The sequence below is a fragment of the Fukomys damarensis genome, unplaced genomic scaffold, assembly GCF_012274545.1.
Source record: "Fukomys damarensis isolate Sample0158 unplaced genomic scaffold, DMR_v1.0_HiC HiC_scaffold_1, whole genome shotgun sequence".
Classification (NCBI taxonomy): Eukaryota; Metazoa; Chordata; class Mammalia; order Rodentia; family Bathyergidae; genus Fukomys; species Fukomys damarensis.
In genome coordinates, this window is record NW_022900913.1 from 28,629,934 (window position 1) to 28,650,798 (window position 20,865).

The 20,865-nt window shown below is 31.4% G+C and overlaps 1 protein-coding gene across 2 annotated transcripts in view; it reads left to right on the plus strand.

The window, feature by feature from the left end:
* Window positions 1–9,001: 9,001 nt before the first annotated feature.
* The window catches only part of Nipbl (NIPBL cohesin loading factor), a 101,514-nt gene continuing 89,650 nt past the window's right edge, over window positions 9,002–20,865 (plus strand). For both annotated transcript variants that reach the window (XM_010605480.1, XM_010605481.3), the window contains exons 1-5: window positions 9,002–9,141; window positions 11,538–11,703; window positions 13,242–13,369; window positions 16,078–16,177; window positions 16,733–16,884. In XM_010605480.1, coding sequence (XP_010603782.1) covers window positions 9,078–9,141; window positions 11,538–11,703; window positions 13,242–13,369; window positions 16,078–16,177; window positions 16,733–16,884 — 610 coding nt within the window. In that variant the 5' untranslated portion in view covers window positions 9,002–9,077. The remainder of the gene's footprint in view (window positions 9,142–11,537; window positions 11,704–13,241; window positions 13,370–16,077; window positions 16,178–16,732; window positions 16,885–20,865) is intronic.

Sequence of the window (20,865 nt, forward strand, 5' to 3'; positions counted from 1 at the left end):
GAAATAAGACCAAGTCTAAATGCAATTCATTTACTCTTCGTGTATACCTAGTACTATATGTATATAGTATGGAGGTACTTTTATACAGTATTTTCAGTGTGCTTATGTTTTAACTGAATTGTCACATGAACTCAAGTTTGAAATTTTCCACTTCTGCTGTCATATTAGTGTTCAAATAGTTTCAATTCTTGGAGCGTTTTCAGATTTTCAGGGTTGGGATACTCAACCAACTGTATTACTTGTTAGTCAACTTTCTGTAGATCACTTCCGTACCTATGACTAGATCTAATTGCTGAATTTCCAATTTCCTACTTTAAAAAAACTTCTCCCACTTCTAATGTTACATTGGCAATTCAATATTAAGTTCAGAATTGGACCCTTGTGTCTCATTACCATTCCACTTTCATTACTATGTATTAGTCATAAATGAAAGCTTAAATTTCTTATATCAGAGATATAGAGAGAAAATCAACAATAATTTCCTTGTGGGCTTCAAATTACCTTTCTGTCCATATGTTTTGGTCAAAGTGTTTATAAATATGGCCGGCATATTTTATTCTTTAGAATCTGGCACAATGCCTCATGTAGGAAATGCTTAATGTAAGTTTCATAGATAATTATTTAAATATATTCCTAAATCTATGTAGAGATAGCAGCAACTATTTTCCATTTTTATCATAGTTTATATCATTTTTCTTGGTTTTTTGAAACAGGATCTCACTTGTAGTTCAGGCTGGCCTTGAACTCACTACATACCCAAGCTTGCTTCCATCTCGTGGCAGTGCTCCTGCCTCAGCCTTGCAAATGCTGGGATTACATGTGTGTGCCACCACACTCAGCAGTTTATATCATTTTCTTAATCGTAAATATTCTAATAGTAAAAAAGTCCAAGAAATGCAGATACAAGTACTACAAAACGGAATATCCAAAGAATTTCAGGGTGCATTCTGCCCTTTCATTGTTAGAGACTTAATAATATATTTTAAAGACTTTTTTTGTATTGTCCAGACTATCATTTGTATAAAAATGTATATTTAACAAAAATGGACTTGTACTGGGCAAGTCCATTTATATTATATTTTCATTCAGCAGTGTATTTTTTTTCTTTTTATTGTGTTTATTGGTACAATCTAGGTATACAATACAGTTACATTCATCATTGGGATTCTGTCCCTTTACATAATAGGTCTTGATTCTCATTTTTTCCCCTTGTCCCTGCCCTCCCTTCACCCCCTCCCGCCCTCCCCATTTACAAAGACTTTATTTCCATTTTCTCATTTTCTCTTATTTTTTTTCCTCTCCCTTATTACCTTTCCCCCACCCTTCCCACTTTCCCTACACCTTTAGCCCTTTACTTCCTATTTCACATTATTAATTATCTCATTAGGATCCTGTGTACTATTATATTATAGTTTTTCACACCAAAGAAACTATGCAGTATTTCAGTTAAAGAAATCTCTGTATGAACATTAAAAATAGGGAATCCTTAAAATAAAACTAAAAAGGAAAGTAAAAGAAAAGGCAATGATGTAACATTAAAATAATCCTTTATTCTGGAGATGAAAATGGTCCTTGAACATATTTAAATTGCTTCTTGCTCTTATAGTCTTATCTTATTCTTTTTTTTCATTATTTAGAGAATACTTTATTAGTTTCTGTAATCAAACCCACGTAGATATGATCTTACATATTTAGTATGATGTGTTACCCCTGTATACACAGAAAAAAATAAAAAATAAAGATAAAAAAATTAACATTTCTAGACCAATATGGCTGTCCATTTCTGTACAATGCCAACTCAACACAGTTAATTGGGATGACTTTTTCCAAAATTGGCAGCACCGTTAAAGTTTCCCAAAATTCAATTTATATATGTATGTATGTATATATATTTATACTTATATAAAAAGACTAATAATAGCAGTATGTTATGCATCGATAGCAGCAACAGCTTTTCCAGGTTCTGCAGTCATCTGAACAAAATTATAGACATTCAGCACATTCCATTAAAAAAAAACAAAACAATACAATACACACACACAAAAAAAAAACAAAGAAAAGAACAATATCCAGAAAACAGCAAAGTTCTCTTGCTGTTGTGGTACCTGGCACCATTTTTTTTATTAGCATCTTAATCTCAGCAATGTATTTTTGATATCTTCAAAAATTTTAAGAATCTTTCAAGTGTCTATTTTCAGTAAAATTGATGCAGAATTTATGGAAAGATTAAAATACACAGTAGTCTTGGTAAAATTGGTTCAGGTTTTAATTTAAGGATTCTCTTTTCTCCCTCTGGAATATGTACCCTTTTTTAAGCATTCTTAGAGCCATACTCAAATTTTGAAAGACAGAGACTATTTCTATCTTGTTAACTATAGTACTTTGTCTATCTAGCATAGTGTCTGTGACTATAAGCAATTATTGAGTTCATCATTATGAAGGAGTAAGTATAAAAACTTGGTGTATTGTGCTGTATGCGATTCATACAAGAGGTACCGGTATGAGTTTGGATAAACTATTGTTCTAACCTAACATGTCATTTTTAACTATTAAACATCTTACATAATAAAAGAAAAATGCTTTGTTTATTTATGCTAAAGAAAAGATGAAGCAGATTTTTCTGGAGAACAAAATGATGTAGCATTTAAAGGAATTTTGACTATTAAAAGATTAACTATTTGTCAGATCTAAGATTTTTATAGGAAAAGTTACCTAATTGATTCTTTTTATTTAGCTGATCCTCAGTATATATTAAAAGGAAATAAGGAGTTTGTGCTTGGTAAGTAAGATTTATTTATTAAACAGTTATTGTTCCTCTTTTGGGGGGGAGGGTGGTACTTGTTTTTGTTTTTTGGGTTTTTTTGTTTTTTGTTTTTGTTTTTTTCTTTTTGTTTTGGTACCGGTGAACGAACTCTGGTCCTTGTGCTTGTGAGGCAGGCAGCAGAACCACTGAGCTAAATCCCCAGCCCGGTACTGGTTATTCAACCCAGGGCCTTATCACAAATGCTAGTCAAGTACTCTTCCACTGTGCTGCATCCTGCAGCTCATTGTGCCAATTTTGGTAAGAGAAATGTTGAAGTTGTCTCAGAAGTATCAATATATTTATCTATAAACTATTATCTAAAAACTGATGTTTTTAAAATGGATTTCATTTAATGTTGTGTATAATATATCAAGAATGTAAGAGTACTTGAGGGCCATCGAAATGTAAACTGTGTACTAAATAGGATAATAAAGTAAGCTAATCATCCTACTGTTTAGTCATGTGATACTATGAATAACATTTATTCAAACTTGACATTGCAGTAATATTTTTTTTTGCACTCCCAGTTAATTTTTTATTCTAATAAAGTGTACGCCTAACAAAATGTAGTGAATTACTTAAGTGTTTTAGGGAACTTAGTAAAATTTTTTTTTCAGCTTTAATTGAGTTTATTGGTACATTTTAGGGATACAGTACAGTTACATTCATTGTTGGGATCTTGTACCTCTACATGACAAGTCTTGATTCTCATTTTTTCCCCTTACCTCTGCCCTTCCTTCACCCCCTCCTCCCCTCCCCATCTACAAACACTTTATTTCCATCTTTTCATTCTCTCACATTTTTTTCTTTTCCCTTTTTACTCTTCCCCTACCCATCCCACCTTCCCTACACCTTTAACTCCTTTCTTCCCATTTCTAAATGTCAGTAATCTTATTAGAATCTTATGCATTGTTGCAGATTATTCACACCAGGGAAACTATTAGGTATTTACACATGTGTGCAGTAATATTTAAGACAGGCACATATGAAAGATTTCTGAGATTTCTGCATGACAAAGGCAAGATGCAGAAAAGTACAGTATACAATACACAGCAGCTCGTGTGTATTGAATACTTACTATATATATGCCTGGCACAGCTCTAAGTACTATTACATTAATTCATTTCATCTTTACAATAAAATTAGAAATAGTAACAATAACCTGTCTCTCATTTCACAAACATGGAACCTAGTTATATAGAAAATGGAGGAGTTTAGGCTCAAAGCCATATACCCTGATTTGTTTCTTCAGTGGCTAAATATTGTGACTGTATTGATTATACAACATGATTGGTACATAGTAATCTTTTATAGAATTAACATTATTTAATATACCTTAAAAATAATAAAATAATATTGTTATGCATTTTAGTTATATAAAATGTCCTTCTGCCGGATAATTTGGTTTTAACTTCTGCTGTATGATCTTGTTATAGTTTGTATTTAGATGTCTTAAAACCTCATGTAGTTATAGGTAGGGCTTTTCAGAGGTGTCTGGATATGGGATGTATGAAATGAAGATTGATTCATGGTGTGATACTAAGATTAAGGATATGAAAGTTTAAGAGACAGAAAGGGTTGCGGTTGTATTCATTTATCACTTCCTGCTTTGCTGCTCCCTTGTTTTGCTGCCTTCTGCCTGCTGTGAACTGTTTGTCCTCTGCCATGCCACTCTGTCTTGGAGCCATCCAACTATGGACTGAAACCTCTACAAACTGAGCCAAAATAAGTTTTTCCTCCTTTAACCTTGGGTGTTGGGCATTTTGTCTCAGCAACAAGAAAAATTACAATAAACATAAAGCAAATTTTTTATCTCTCTGTAGATCAGATTTTTCATCACATAAAACTGGATTAGTATTTGAGTGCTGTATGAAGATTGAATGAAAGTACCTTAAAGTATTTGTAATCATTTTATTTATACAGTAGGTGCTTAATAAACATTAGCTATTATTGCTTCTACAAGTTTTTCACTACTCAAATGCAGCCTAATGGTGTTACAGTGTCTATGACATGCATTTTTGAGATTTATTTGATTGGCTTTTTTTTTTTTTAATTTTTTTGAGACAGGGTCTCACTATGTAGTTGAGACTGAACTGGAACTCACTATGTAGTCCAGTCTGGTCTCAAGCTCACAGCGATCCTCCTGCCTCAGCCTCCCAAGGGCTGGGATTACAGGCATGCGCCACCATGCCCAGCTTGGCTATTTAGAATATATTCTGAAAGTGAAATTGTTGAGACAGGATTATACATATATGTGAGGCTTTGCTACAGGATGTGAAGTCCTCCAGAAGTTTATCTGCTCAGGTATTTTATTCCATACAACTTGAGTGTTAGTAGTATAACATACTATTACTTTTTTGTTTGTTTGTTTCTTTTGGCTGTATGAAGAAATCATAAATTTTGAAGTCATATCAAGTGAATGGTAAGCTAGGGTGTTTAAAGAAGCTTGGCAAGTGCTTAGAAGTTCCCTTCAGACTCATAATAATGTTCTAAATTGAGAATTTATTATAATATCTTCTCCTAACTAAACTTTCTTTTAAACATCAGGCCGTGAATTAGTTTTAAAATGATTTTTATACTCTGTATTTTCTATTTTTAATATTTTAATGTTTTTCTTAATATTATAAATAGGATTTTTTTCTACTTTTTATTGACAGTATTTGTTTCTGCTACCTTATCATTTAAGTAAATGCATATGAATGTACCTATAAGTATGATTTGTAAGACTGTGGTACAATATGTACTGCAATATCAAAAATAATTTATAATAAATTTTCCAGGAGTAGGGATTAATTCACCTTTTCCCTAATTCTCCTGTGTTTCTCCTCTGTTCTCTTAAATCTGTTTTCAGTACAGCAACAGTAACAAATATCTGGATCACTGACTGTCATGTAGTATGTTGCGCTATTTACATTCATTTATTTCATGCTCATCAACACTTATGAGGCAGGCTCTTTTCCTCAGTCTTCAGTTTCTTGAAATTAGCACCTCTAAAACTACTTTGCCCAGTAACCCACAATTCAAGAAGTGTTATACATAGACTCATAGGACAATATGTAATGTACCCTTATGTTTCTTTAGTCTCTATTTCTCTCATTGTTTATCTCAACATACTACATTTAGTTTATAATCTACCTATCAGTAACCATTCACAGTTTGTAAAACAACGCCTTAAAGTGACAGTTCACAAGCACTCATTAAAATGTTCTTTACCATTTGGTAACGATTTCATTCTGGACACTTCCCCAGAGATAATGACTTTCATACAGTACACTTTTATAGAGTTTGCTAGACCAAACATTAACTATTCCAAAGCCAAAATTGCTGTATCATTAGTGATGTATATATTTATTCTTAGAGTTCTGGGAATGCTGTTTCTTAGTGGACTTTGGTCACTTTCCAACATAAGGTGGTAACATTTCCATGGATTATTTATTCATTAAATCTGTAACTAAAATTATTGTCTATATCTGCCAAATCCCTCTGCTGCTCTTCAAACGCTTAGATTTCAGTGAAATTAGCGTAGTTAAACATTGAGGTATAAATGTCTTTGTCAGTAATCATCTACGTAGAAGTATATAGGTAAAAGACTTTAAACCAAGTATATATTGTTGGTTCCCTCCCTTTTCCCTTTTACTCCCTCTTTAGAGTTGTCATCAGAGTACAGTATTTATTGCCTTGTCACATCACTAAGAAAAACAGTTGTGGTTGTATTTCTTAATCTACTATATTTCATATGTGGTGACTAATTACATAGCTCATTTTCAGGCTAAAAATTCTAGCCTAGAATTGGATGTTACTCATCTGGGGTCTAGGAAAATAGAATAAAGTTAGGTAGCCCACCTTCTAGTACATTACTGTTTATGTCTGAGTTAAATAAATGCAATCACTTGCTACTGAATCTGCTTGAATATGGCAATTTACATGTATAGTAATGGACTGTACATAAGTAAAAAGATGTTTATTATGTCCTGTATCTTGCATCCAATGATTTCTTTCAATAAGTATAAGATGGAATTTTCTAATTTGCATAAAATTGTAAAAAATTCATTACATTTTGGTGACCTTGCAAGAAATTTTAAATTCCAGCCTATTTTTAAAAGTGTTTGGGCTGGGGATTTAGCTTAGTGGTTCCACCACCTGCCTCGCAAGCACAAGGTCCTGAGTTTGATCCCCACTACCAAAAAAAGTGTTTGATGTCAATACTGACTATTCCTGTTAGATTTATAGGAACCAAGGACCTCATACTACTGAGCTGTGTCCTCAGTCCTGGATTAAATTTCTTCAGTTGTAAGGAATCAGATGTATAATTTCAAAGAGCAAAGTCCACAGAGTAGCAAAAGGACAAATAGAGAATAGCCAGTATTAATTCTTTTTCACATGCCATTTCCTTTCAGTGGGCTTCTATTAGCAAATTTTATGTCAGTCATACACCAAAGGCAAATAATACGGGTTTTGGTTTTTGTTTTACTTAGCTTTAGTTAAGAACATGTGTATAAAGGCCTTTAAATAAAAAGGAAAAGAAGGTACAAGTAACAACCACCACCACAGACACACAAAAAAGACAGGACAGTTATTATATGTAGAAAGAACTGTGGTACTATCCTTCTGGATGTTGATTCTATTATAGATGTTAATTTTATAACCCTGTTAAATTATACATACGTATTTTATGTACCTTTGTCGTTATATCATATTTATAATAAAAATATTTGAGAAGAAAGGAAATTTTTAATGTTAACTTCCTGTATACATCTACTTTTTAAAAAAAAATTGTTTGCAAAGTTGCATTAAGATGGTATGAGCAAAGGAAATTACTAGTGTATTTATTGTTTGACTGTTTCCAGGTTTACAACTCAGAAAATTAAAAGGTCCTCATAAAAATAAAACACTAGTGTGCTGGGGATTTAGCTCAGTGGTGCCACCTCCTGCCTTGCAAGAGCAGGGTCCTGAGTTTTTCCCCAGTACCAAAAATTTAAAAATAAAATACTAGCAAATACAGTATTCAGAGGAGAAATGTTTAAACGAGAAACCATGTTTCAGTTTTCTATCTTAACTCTGTCTTAGTTGATACAGACAATACTCCTGTTTGCTGATTAGTTTATAAAATATTTAATAAAAGCATAGAATCGATTAATGTGTGCCTTATTAAAATATTGTCTACTTATAGAAAACTTTTCAAGTATTACTAAAGGTAAGTGTTCCACAAGCCATATGTTGAAACAAAGATGAGAAAAATTGGGGGACATTAAACAGAAGACAAGATATTCAACAATTTTATAGGATGTCTTGGTATACATAGAGCAATGATTCACATCATAATATTAAATATTTAAATTAAGTTCTTTGTACAGGAACATTAAAAATACCTTTCTCTGACCTTGATATGATTGCATATTGATTGTGATTAATTTTTATAAGCATCTTGCAGTGATAGCTGGAAAGATAAGGTAAAGATGTGAATACTGAATAATCTTGCAGAAAAATATAAGAAAAGTTTAAAGATGTAACAGAGGAATACACTGTATAACCATTTTCTAAAAGAATATCAGGCTCTAACTGTCATAAATTCAGAGTAGATTAAGATGGCTTTGGAGTGAATTTGAAGTTTCATAAAGTTAGTACTTGCCCTGTGTCTTAAAGAATTGTGGAATTTGAATAGGGATGGCCTTCCTAGGAAGGAAGAATTTCTCAACAAAATATGTAGTTAGAGAATGTGGCTTAGGTAGGACAGTGTTAAGAAACATAGCTAATAGGCAAGTTGAAGCCAGTTAATAAAGTTAAATTTTAGTGTGTTTGTAACATGGAAAGTGTAGGGCTTCTCCAGATTGACAGAGTACCCTTCGCTAATAATACATGCTACTAGCTAGGAAGTAGTTCCAGAGCCTTGGAATCAGAATGCTTGAGTTCTAATCAAGCTTCACTGTTTCTTTAAACATTCTGTAAGTACATTTTCATATCAATAAAATGCAGAAGATAATAATGCCTACTTTACTGGGTTGTTTTGAGGCCTAAATCACTTAAAGTATACAAAGTATTTTTACAGTGATTTTTAAATGGTAAGTGGTATACAGTTAATGATTGTTACTGTTGAACAAACAAAAGCAGAAATTTTTATAACAGTTAAGCATTTCCCTTATAGTAATATATTTGACGTATTCCTACAAATAACTGTCTGTTTTTTGTGTGTTTCAGTATTTGGGAAATGGGAAGTAATGACAGCTGGCACCTGAACTAAGTACTTTTATAGGCAACACCATTCCAGAACTTCAGAATGAATGGGGATATGCCCCATGTCCCCATAACTACTCTTGCGGGGATTGCTAGTCTCACAGACCGTAAGTTTGGTTAATTTATCTAATTTAAGTTCTAATGCTGGTTAACATTGATTTTTTTTTAACTAACCAAAATTATCTTCAGTGTCACAATTAACAAGAAAAATTTTAAATGTTAGTTTTTAATGACATTCAGTATGTTTAATTTATTGCATACATATAGAAAATGAAATGTCAACTTACAGATATGCCTAAATTTCTGTTTTTTGCTTTGGGCCCATTAAGAAATGGTAGCATGTGTTGATAAAAGATCTTATACAGTAAAGGGACAAATACAGAAGTAAAGATCAGAGAAGAAGACACAAACCTTTAAGAAAAACCAAAAAACTAACTAGGCATGGTGGCACGTGCCATTAATCTCAGTACCTGGGAGAGTAGGCAGAAGAATTAACAGTTCAAGGCTACCACTTAACTGTGTTCCCAGCCCTTTTTATTTTTATTATTTTTATTTTTTGAATTTTTTATTTTTGTCTACGGCCATACCACCCTGAATGTACCCGATCTTGTCTGAATTTTTTGTTTTTTGAGATTGGGTGTTGCTATGTAATTCAGGGAGTCCTTGAACTCACTATGTAGCCCAGGCTGTCCCCAAACTCAAGTAGTCCTTCCTCAAGTGAGTTGCACAACCACACTTGGCTCTGTTTATTTATGTAGTAATGTATGTATGTATGTATGTATATATGTATGTTTTGAGACAAGATCTTGCTAAATTGTTCTGGGCTGGCCTTGAACCTACAGTCCTCCTCCTGCCTTAGCCTCCTGAGTGGCTAGGATTATAGGCATGGGCTACCATGGCCAGTTCCTGTTACCTAATTTCTTAGTGACATTTATTTTCGAAGTCATGTTGAGTAATCTGTTGGAGTTTGTCATAGATCTCAGCAGCCAGTTTTACAATGAACACTTAAGAAATTTTAAGAACATTCTCAACATTTTGAAATTTATTTAAAATTACACAATTTTGGGAGGAATCATTATTTTGGTAGTGGCACTTATCCTTGGGTGATGCTGCCAAATCTACCCACAGTACTAGTTTCTGTGCCATCCTACTTGAATCAAAAGAGGGAAAATAGATGTGAGAAGGAGAAGTAGAATGTGAGAAGATGGCTTAATTTTATAGCATTAAGCAAGATACAGAGCTTCATAGTAAAAAGCTATGAGAAAGTAACTTCAAGAAATGTTTTAATGTATATTCAGTATCCCCAAATATTATTCTATCTGGGTTTTGTCTTTATAAATTTCTGGTTAGTTTTAGTAAAATAAAATTAGGTAGCAGTTTTGAGTTTGGGAAACTAGCAAAACTAGTTTAAAAGGTTTGAATTAATAAGAAAGTATTTGGTTGAGTTAGCATACTTCAGGTAAGAAAACTTTTTGAAACTTAACTTTAGTAGAGGTCAGGCATAAACTCAATACATAGAGGTACAAAATTAGATACAGGATTAGGAATTTCTTTTTGCCTTTTTATAACCTCTCATGTACCTCATTTTGTAAATTTGTCTTCCCAATAAGGCCTATATCCTAAGTAATAATGGGAGGGGTTAATGAAACCTGTTACTACGTAACAGGCTGAGCAGCATAATTATGATGTGGAGTTGATTACAAATTAAGACAGGAAAGGGCCAGGGATTTAGCTCAGTGGTACCGTGGCTGCTTCACAAGTGCAAGGTCCAGAGTTTAATCTGTGGTAACAAAAAAAAAAGAAAAATTAAACCAGAAACAAAGATATCTGACATTTTAATTTGTTTTCTTAACCTATAGTTTAGACAAAGGAACGCACTTCCATTAGGAGAAGACATAGCTGAATTTAAAGGTCTTTAAAATTTGATGTTCTTTTATTTACTACCAGAATAAAGGAGAAAAACTATATAGGAATTTATATCTTAGACCAAAATTCCTGTAGATACTCTTTTTCTTCCAGGATGCTATGAATGTTTTCCTGCTAATGTGAGCTTTTTATTTTTGTATACCTTAGTTCTTTAAAAAATGTATTACATGTCTGTCTGATGAAAAACCAATTATCTTTACTTGGTTTATTTTAGAGGACTACTGATTCTAATAAATCTTGCAAGCTAGAATAAAGGCAATTAATCACTACTTTTGAAGTTACTTAGTTTTAGTCTTACCTTTTTGGCAAGTAATTTGTTAATTTAATAAAATTTTCTAAAATGAACAAGCATAAATATGAAGAAGCTGAATATCACTTTTAGAGCAGTATAATCTATTTGGTTCAAGTAATGTTTTAAGAATTTTCTAGAGTTACTTGGGGGGAACAGAGTAGTACCTTCTAATAGTTTGTCACATTGATATTTACAACTTATTTTTTAATCCCAAAATACATTTAAACTCTAAAGAGCCTTCTTACACTCACTCAATTTCTAATAATATGATTTTATTCCAAATAGTCTTGAACCAGCTGCCTCTTCCATCTCCTTTACCTGCTACAACTACAAAGAGCCTTCTCTTTAATGCACGAATAGCAGAAGAGGTGAATTGCCTTTTGGCCTGTAGGGATGACAATTTGGTTTCACAGCTTGTCCATAGCCTCAATCAAGTGTCAACAGATCACATGTAAGTACAATCAATTTTACATCTAAAATAAAGTTAAAAGTTTCAGTCTAAGAGATTAGTATTCCTTGTTTTATTCATTATTTTAAAATTTTTAAGTATATAGCTTATTTTTTAAAATGCATCAGTGCCAAATGAGACTATACCCTTATTGTGACAAGGTATTAATGAGATTTAAATGGGTCATAATTACTTTGTGACAGTAGTTTCTTTAAATGTGGTTTTTTTACTATAAAAGTAATACATACCATATTTTAACAACAAAAAAATATTAAAAAGTAAAATTTATCTTGTGCCCTATGACCTTCTATTCTTTATTAATTTTTAATTTAAAGATTTATTCCTTAGAATAATTAAAATATAGCACATTATAATACAAAAGTCTCTTATAAGATGCAGTGCATATTTTGGAGCTCTTTTTAAAGTTGATGATTTTTTTTTTTTTTTTTTTTTTTTTTTTTTTTTTTGGTACCAGGGATTGAACTTCGGACCTTGTGCTTGTGAGGCAGGCAGTGGAACCACTGAGCTAAATCCCCAGCCCAAAGTTGATGACTCTTAAAGTGAAATAATAAGTGGATTTTCTGATGGAGAAACAGAACTGATTGAATCAAAAAGAATTTAAAACTGGGCCAAGAATTTAGCTCAGTGGTTCCACCACCTGCTTTGCAAGTGCAAGTTCCTGAGTTCAATCCCTGATACCAAAAAAAAAAAAAAGAATGTAAAACTAATATATCACTAGACATTCTACAACATCTAAATATTATGTCACATTATGCCTATATAGAGCTCCTTTAAGATTAATCCTAGAAATTTTTTGCATCTCATTGTTGGATACCATCTTTATGAATCTTTATTGTTGAACTCAATGAATGTAGGGTACTGACATTTAGAGTATAAAAATTTAAAATATTGTATATTTTTGATTTTATCACTTTATATAGCTGTGAGATTTAATTTGCTACTTTAAATTTTACTGAAAATTGCTGCTATATTTAGTCACTTGTTTGCTTCCACATACACCATAAATTTGAGAAACCAATATATAAAAATTTATATAACTGCTGTATCTTTTCTTAAATAGTATGGTAAGAGTATTCCACTAGGAGGACCTTTCCCAGAAAGTCAGATTCACTCATGTTCAGATGTAAGGGAGAAAAAACAAATTCCCTCTCCAAACATCAGCTTCTTCATATAATTACCACCTCTCGATTTTCCCTTATTTTGAATAGTTTAAAATAGACTCTTAACTTTATGTTCTAAAATTAATGTTAATCTTAAATTCATAATTCCATAAAATAATGGTTTGGGTTTTTTTCCTCCCTGTGTAAAATAAAATGGCAAAAAGAGTTGTTGTTAGAATAACTCCTCTCTCTAATTTTTTTATAATATTTCTTTCAGAGATAACAGCTTTAAAATACATAATGTTGGACATACATAAGTCATCTATTTTGTGTCATAAGTTTTAATAAATTAATCACTTTAAATTTTTGTTTACATATATATTATTTATTTATTCATTTATTTATTTATGTTAATGCCAGAGAGTTGAAAGATAACCTTGGCAGTGATGATCCGGAAGGCGATATACCAGTCTTGTTGCAGGCAGTCCTGGCAAGGAGTCCTAATGTTTTCAGGGAGAAAAGCATGCAGAACAGATATGTACAAAGTGGTAAGGTTCTTAATAATTAAATTTTATACTATATTTTTACACATCCTTTATCAGAACTTAATTTTACACATAAATTCAAGTGTCCTCTTTACCAAACTAACTTATCATCTATGTTTGTCTGTTTATGCCTTGAATCAGGCAAATAACAAGGAGAATAAAATTGATAATATTCTACTCTAATATGTAACTAAATTCCTTAGGATTTAAGACAAAGTTTCAAGAGTATTTTGTTAGTTATTTTGGAATATATTATTTTATTCCTTGAGCTTTAGGAATTTTCTTTTAGATAAAAATCAGGGTTGATTGAATTTAAAAGTCTTTAATGAAATAATTAAAAGCCTTTGAATGTGGAATACATTTGTAAATAACATCACAAGTATTTTAGTATTTTTGAGATTGTGATTATGTAGTAATTGATTTACTACTCCTGTTTGCCTTAGCATCAGAAAAATTGGTTTATAGTATAAAACAAAATATAATTTATAAGTATTATAAAATATTAAAATATATCTAACACAGATAGAATTTTTATATTCTCAGATAGGACATTTGGGTTAGAGTATTATACCGGTGTGAAACTTGCTGAATTTAAGTCCAAGTACTTGCTTGGTCTCAAAACTGAAGTACAGAGGGAGACAATTCTGGAAGGTCCAACTCAGATTCATTCTTTATTATATTGGCAGCGTCTCTGTGAAGCCCCTCCATTTTTGTTTCCTAGTTCTTGTGTGTTTTAAGCTTATTGACTGTATGTTTGTGTGTTAATTGCATTTTAAAACAGTTGCATAGTTAACTATCCCCCAAAATGCAGCCCATGGAATGCCTCTGTTCAACTTATCTTTCAGAAGTTAAAGACAGGTATAGTGGAGAAGGATATGTCTTCATCAGAACCGATAAACTAGGTTACAGTAATAGGAGACAATATAAATGGTGAAAAGAAATTAAGAGTTATAAATGTTTTATAAAGAAATATAGAAGAAAATTGGACAGTTGATTGAAAGAAGACTAATAGAAATATCAGGTCTAGAATAGGAGTAAATTTAGATAGAGTCATCCCAGGTTATTAATACTGTATTTTTATAACATATTTTTGAGCATTTAATTTTGGTAGTAATCACTAATAAAAACTTAGAGCATTCACCTTTCAGTCACATACTATATATACTTATTACATATTCCATTTTGTAAAACTATAGACGCATTTAAAATTCAATTGTACGTTGTGATTTTAAAACATTTTCTTGATAACTTAAAAATTTTAAAGATTATTTTTGATTGCTAAATGTAAATATGAGTCACACATGGAGAAAAGTTAATAATATATGTCAATTTTAATCGATTCTTTGGAATTTGAATTCATCAAAAAGTACTTAAAATTTTATTTACTCCTTTTATTTTGAAAGCCATTTCTTTCAAATGTAATTTCAATTTGTCCTGGTGATAACTGTTCATTCAAAGGCAAAAAAAATTTAATTTCAATCTCATGGTATTGCTCTTTATTTAAAAATAATTCAGCAACAATTATAGTAATTATGGAATAAAACAATTTTATACTGAATTTTAGATGGAAAAGAAAGCTTAGAAATTGGAATTTTTAAAAATGAACCAATGGTGGTCGACTTTGAGATGATTTTTGAGCCCTAATTTCATTTAACATTGACTTTAGAGCTACAATCCCTTCTGTGCTATTTCTATTATGTGAATATGCAATGTCTGTTTGAATATTGCTGCTGAAAGTCAGATTTCATGTCAACAAGAGATGAAATTTAGGAATATAATTTGATTCTTGCAGCTCTCAGAAAGAGATTGACTATAGAAGTCATAAGAAAATTCAGGGTGAATCATAAATTTTATCTCTAATTTAAAAATATCTAAGTAGCTGAATTTTTCTGCTTCTCCTATGTAACAAATGCCTTTTGTATAACAATTATAAATATTATCTAGCTTGCAAAGATATATGAGAATTTGAAAGCTGTCCTCATATTTTCTTTTGTGAAACATTGATTTAATTCCTAAGTGGAAAAAAGTTAGTCCGGAAAAAGATGTTCTGTTTTGCATCACAGACTTTTGAATAAAAATTACAAGAATTCAGTTTGGGCCCATAAGTAACATACTTTTTAAGACCTAGTTCTGAACCACAATGAAACAAATAGCTTTTTGAAATTAAATGTATAAGTACAAGCTATATATATATATATATATGATAAACTATTTCCATATAATTAAGGAAAAGTAAAGCCAAAAGCTTATTATATTATATACTGTAGTCTATGGTACGGTCAAAGGTTAGGTATGATGACTTCTAAATTTTTCAGTACTAAGGCTAAGTCTCAGTTCTAAGATATTTAGTAAATAAGTAAATTCTAATAATCATGATCAGGGCTGGCATTTTCTCAGGGAAAGAGCATTTCACTATTATATGCGAAACCCTGGATTTTATCCCTTAACTCTCAAATTAATCATTACCATCATCATCATCATCATCTTTATTTCTACTTATGAATTAGTTGTATGAGAAAATGTTTTTGTGAAATTACCTGTAATTGAAATTTATGGTTTTATAACATTTATATATTTTACTCTTCAACATGAAAACACTGATCAAAAATAGAAAACTTGATTGTTTGTGACAGAATGACTGATTTAAGTAATTTAAGGAAAATTTTCCTATTAGAAGAAAATAACATTTAATATTTTTATGTGTTGCATAGGAATGATGATGTCTCAGTATAAACTTTCTCAGAATTCCATGCACAGTAGTCCTGCATCTTCCAATTATCAGCAAACCACTATCTCACATAGCCCCTCCAGGTAAAAGAAAAGACATGATATGTATATGTCATTTATTAAGTATTGCTTGAATTTGTGAGTATGCGGTGTATATATTTAGATAATGAGTTACATGTAATTATCTGAAATATTTAGTGATCCTCATTAACTTTTGCCTTAAAATGTAGATAGAAATACTCTCAATGTACTAATTGAAGTAGCTACTCTGTTAGTATAATGGAATTTTATGTTGACAGAAGAATGTGCTAAAATAACTGAGGGTATATCTTAGTGGTAGAATGCTTGCTTAGCATGCATGAGACCCTGGGTTCAATCCTCAGCACCACAAAAAAGTATTTGAGATAAGAAAATACGTACACTTTGTTTTATGAAACACAACATTGTATCGCTTAGATTGGTACTTTTATGTAGGTAATATAAGAGAATTACTTCCATTTTTAACTGTTTAATATAACTCAGGTTATGAGTTGTGAATGGTTTTCGCTTTGTTCTATTTTGCAAGAGAATTTTATGACAGTGAAATTTCAAGGAATAATTTCTTTTCCTGATATTCCTTATTTGGGTTTTTGGTTTTAGCCGGTTCGTGCCACCACAGACAAGCTCTGGGAACAGATTTATGCCACAACAAAATAGCCCAGTGCCTAGTCCATATGCCCCACAAAGCCCTGCAGGATACATGCCATATTCCCATCCTTCAAGTTACACAACACATCCACAGATGCAGCAAGGTAAGAAAGTTGTCTTTTACATTGTTGGGAATACTGAAATACCTATTATTCTAAGCAACCTTTTTTCTTTTTATAGTTTTTAGAACACATACTAAAATACTGTACTGTACACTTACTTAAAAAAAATTTTCCCCTGTCATCTGGCTTAAATCATTGATTTAAAATATGCTTCATTTATGATTTAGGAAGTGAAAAAGGCAGTGATTTTGGCTCTTTGGATTAAGTTATATAGCTAATCATATTAATTATGAGGTTAAGAGCCATTCTTTTAATTGGGCTTTCTCCTTGCTATAGCACTAAGCTAAAGAGCAGTTAGGTTTTAATTGGTAAAATATAAATTGTGGAGAAAAATAATCTTAGATGCAGATATTTTTAGGATTAGATTACTAGTTAATTAGTCCTTATTTAGTATTATGTTGATATTATATTGGTGTGGGTTCTGTACTGTATTAATTTATTACTAATATAAATTTTTTATACTTTGAGAAATATTTTTAAAACAGATAATTGGAAAAGATAGTTTAAAAAAATCTTTGGTTTGGTCCTCTTTAATTAATTGTAAATTGTAGGGCCGGGGATTTAGCTCACGGTAACCATGCATGCCTTGCAAGCGCAAGGTCCTGAGTTCGATCCCCAGTACCAAAAAAATTGGTAAATTGTAAATATTTGCTATCAGTCATTAGTTCCTGTATGTGTATTCTTGTTTATTATGCACAGAGTTATAGCTTTATTTGTAAACTTTTAAACTTAGTCATCTGTCAAACAGCCAACTTCTTGTTTCCCAAAACTAGATAATGAATTATTAGGTTGAGACCATTTACACACTTAACTCAATGGAAGAAAACTAATATTTTTAGAGTAGATTTTTATTTTTTAAAAGTATTCAGTTTAGTGTGAATGTTGAACATATTTATGTATGTTCTTAACTTTTTTTTTGGTGTAGGGTGGCCTCAAGCTCATAGTGATCCTCCTGCCTCAGCCTCCCAAGTGCTGGGATTACAGGCATGCGCTACCATGCCAGGCTCTGGCACCCATTTATGAAGAACATTTTAGATACAATTACTCAGAGGACGGATGTCAGAGAGCAAGCACATTTGTTTCTTATGGAAATGACCACATAAACCAGACAGAGTAGCACATAGCTATAATCCCAGTTCTAGGAGGCTGAGGCAGAAGGATCACAAATTTGAGCCCAGGCTGAGCAATTTAGAAATACCTGTCTCCAATTAAGAATAAAAGAGAGGAGAGGGGTGCAACTCATTGCATAGGCCTTGAGATAAATCTCCAGTACCTAAAAAAAAAAAAAAAAAAAAAAAAAAAAAAGATAATTGAAATTATATATAGAGGTGGGGATTTAGCTCAGTGGTTCCACTGCCTGCCTCACAAGTGCAAAGTCCTGAGTTTGATCCCCAGTGCAAAAAAAAAAAAAAGATAATTGAAATTATATATAGAGGTGGGGATTTAGCTCAGTGGTTCCACTGCCTGCCTCACAAGTGCAAAGTCCTGAGTTTGATCCCCAGTGCAAAAAAAAAAAAAAGATAATTGAAATTATATATAGAGGTGGGGATTTAGCTCAGTGGTTCCACTGCCTGCCTCACAAGTGCAAAGTCCTGAGTTTGATCCCCAGTGCAAAAAAAAAAAAAAGATAATTGAAATTATATATAGAGGTGGGGATTTAGCTCAGTGGTTCCACTGCCTGCCTCACAAGTGCAAAGTCCTGAGTTTGATCCCCAGTGCAAAAAAAAAAAAAGTATATGTACCTAAGTAAGTGTGGGAAAGTGCATCAGCTTTTGCTTTAAATACTAAATTTTTTAGCAAAATATACTCAGCCTTTACAAAAATAATCGAATGAGAAAAATGATTACTGTTTAGTAATGAATCATTTCTTAGAATGCTTAAATATTTGACAATCTAAAAATGTTATTCAAAAATTAGACCCATCTAGATATTAAAGTTATTCTAAATTTTAAAGTAGTCTAACAAGGAATAAATGGATGTCAGTCCAATAAGAAAGAATTCAGAAATGGGACAATTTAAAGTATGAGAAAGGTAAAATTTGAAACATTTTCTCCAAATTTATATTGTAAAATTTTTAACCATGCAAAAAATTTTAGCTGAACAATGAACACCACCAAGCATCATGACATTCTGCAGGAAAAGATTCTCCCGTGTAAATGCCGTGTTAATAATTTCTAAAAATTAAAAACAATTTTGTATTGTAATGTCCAGTCTACATTTGTTTTTACCAGTTGTCCTAGGTATGTCTTTAATATATTTATTTCTTTTTAGAGTGTGATATAATCCAATTTCTCACACATTGTATTTGGTTTTAGTCTAAAAAGATACCTATATCTTTTTTCCGTATGACATTTATTTTTGTCTTTTGAAGAGTTTCTATTACTGTTGTTGTGGAACAGCATATATTGTGGACTTTGCTGTTTTCTTATAGTGTGGCTTAATTCTCCATATATCTCCTGTATTTTCTGTCAAGCGGAAGTTATCTTTAAAAGTTTTATTAGTTTCCACCTATATATTATTGGTAAGAGTATAACATAAATAGTATGCATTTTGTACTGCATTACATCAGAAAATTTATAATGCCAGATGGTCCAGTTATTATTTATTTTTGGCGGTGACCATCTGATCTCTTTGTACATATAAGTTAAAGTATATATTTTTCCTTTGTGTTTACTACGTAATTTGTGGGTTCATAGAGACTATGCAAATATCTTATTTTTCATTAATCTTTTGCCCACTGATTCTGTTATCATCAGTTTTTACACTGGTCATTGGAAAATTATATTTCTGTCATTGTACAGATGACATCTTTAAATCAGTATATTAGAATGGACTATTAAATTATTTGGTAATTAGGCATTTTGAAATTTCAGTTGGCTTCTTGGATCACTTATTAGAATAAAAATGTTCTAGGTGGAGAAACTTTTAAAATAATAATCATAAAATAACAAAAAGAAAGTTTTGGCAGATTTGTGGTACTCTTCAGAACTGAAGAAACCTTTGTTTTTGGTACCGGAGATCTAACTTGGGTCCTTGTGCTTGCGAGGCAGGTTGTGGAACCACTGAGCTAAATCCTGGCCCTGAAGAAACCTTATTTTTAAGCAGACTGGAAACCTGGATTACAGAAATGAAAAAAAAACAGATTGTTAATTTCTGTACAAGAAAAGAAAATATATATGTTTAACTATATAAATATGTAAACAAATATGGGGGAAATATTTGTTACATGTATTATAAACAAATTTAATTTTTTAATATACTAAGATTTTGTGGAGATTGATAAAAATAAGACAAACACAATGGAAATTTCTAAAAGAATAGCTCATCGAATATAGAAAGGCTTAATACATATAAAATTCTTGTCAATTTGACTTATAATGAAAGAGATATGGCCAAAATTTAAATGAAATGAAATTTTATATTAGATTGGTAAGCCTTTTATAGTCATAGGATTATAAATTGATTCAGATATTTTAGAGTGAATTTATCTGTCATACTTTAAAATTCCTATGCCTCACTTTATAGTTTAAAATCTACCTTCCTTGAAAATCTAGGGAAAGAATAAAACCATACTCACAGAGTTTAATAAGTTACACCAAATATTTAAAGAAGAGATACTTGAATCTTAAACTACTCTAGAAAAAAGAAAATCATCCACACTTTTCTCAGTTCCTTTTATCAAGTGATATAATAGCTGGAGATCAAAGCCAGGTGAAATGAAGACGAATATCCAGAAGGAAAATTATAGAACCATTGTAATGTATGAACATGGAAATAATATCTCTAAGTGTTAAGAAACCAGAGAAGCAATGTTAATCAACCTTTGTGTCAGGAAGGTGTGGATTAATACTAAATAGTTAATATAATTCAGATGTGGAGTAGATCTTAGAGCTTCTTAATAGATGCCAAAAGAATATTTAAAAATTCAACTTCCATTCATTATTTTGAAACTTTCCACGTTAT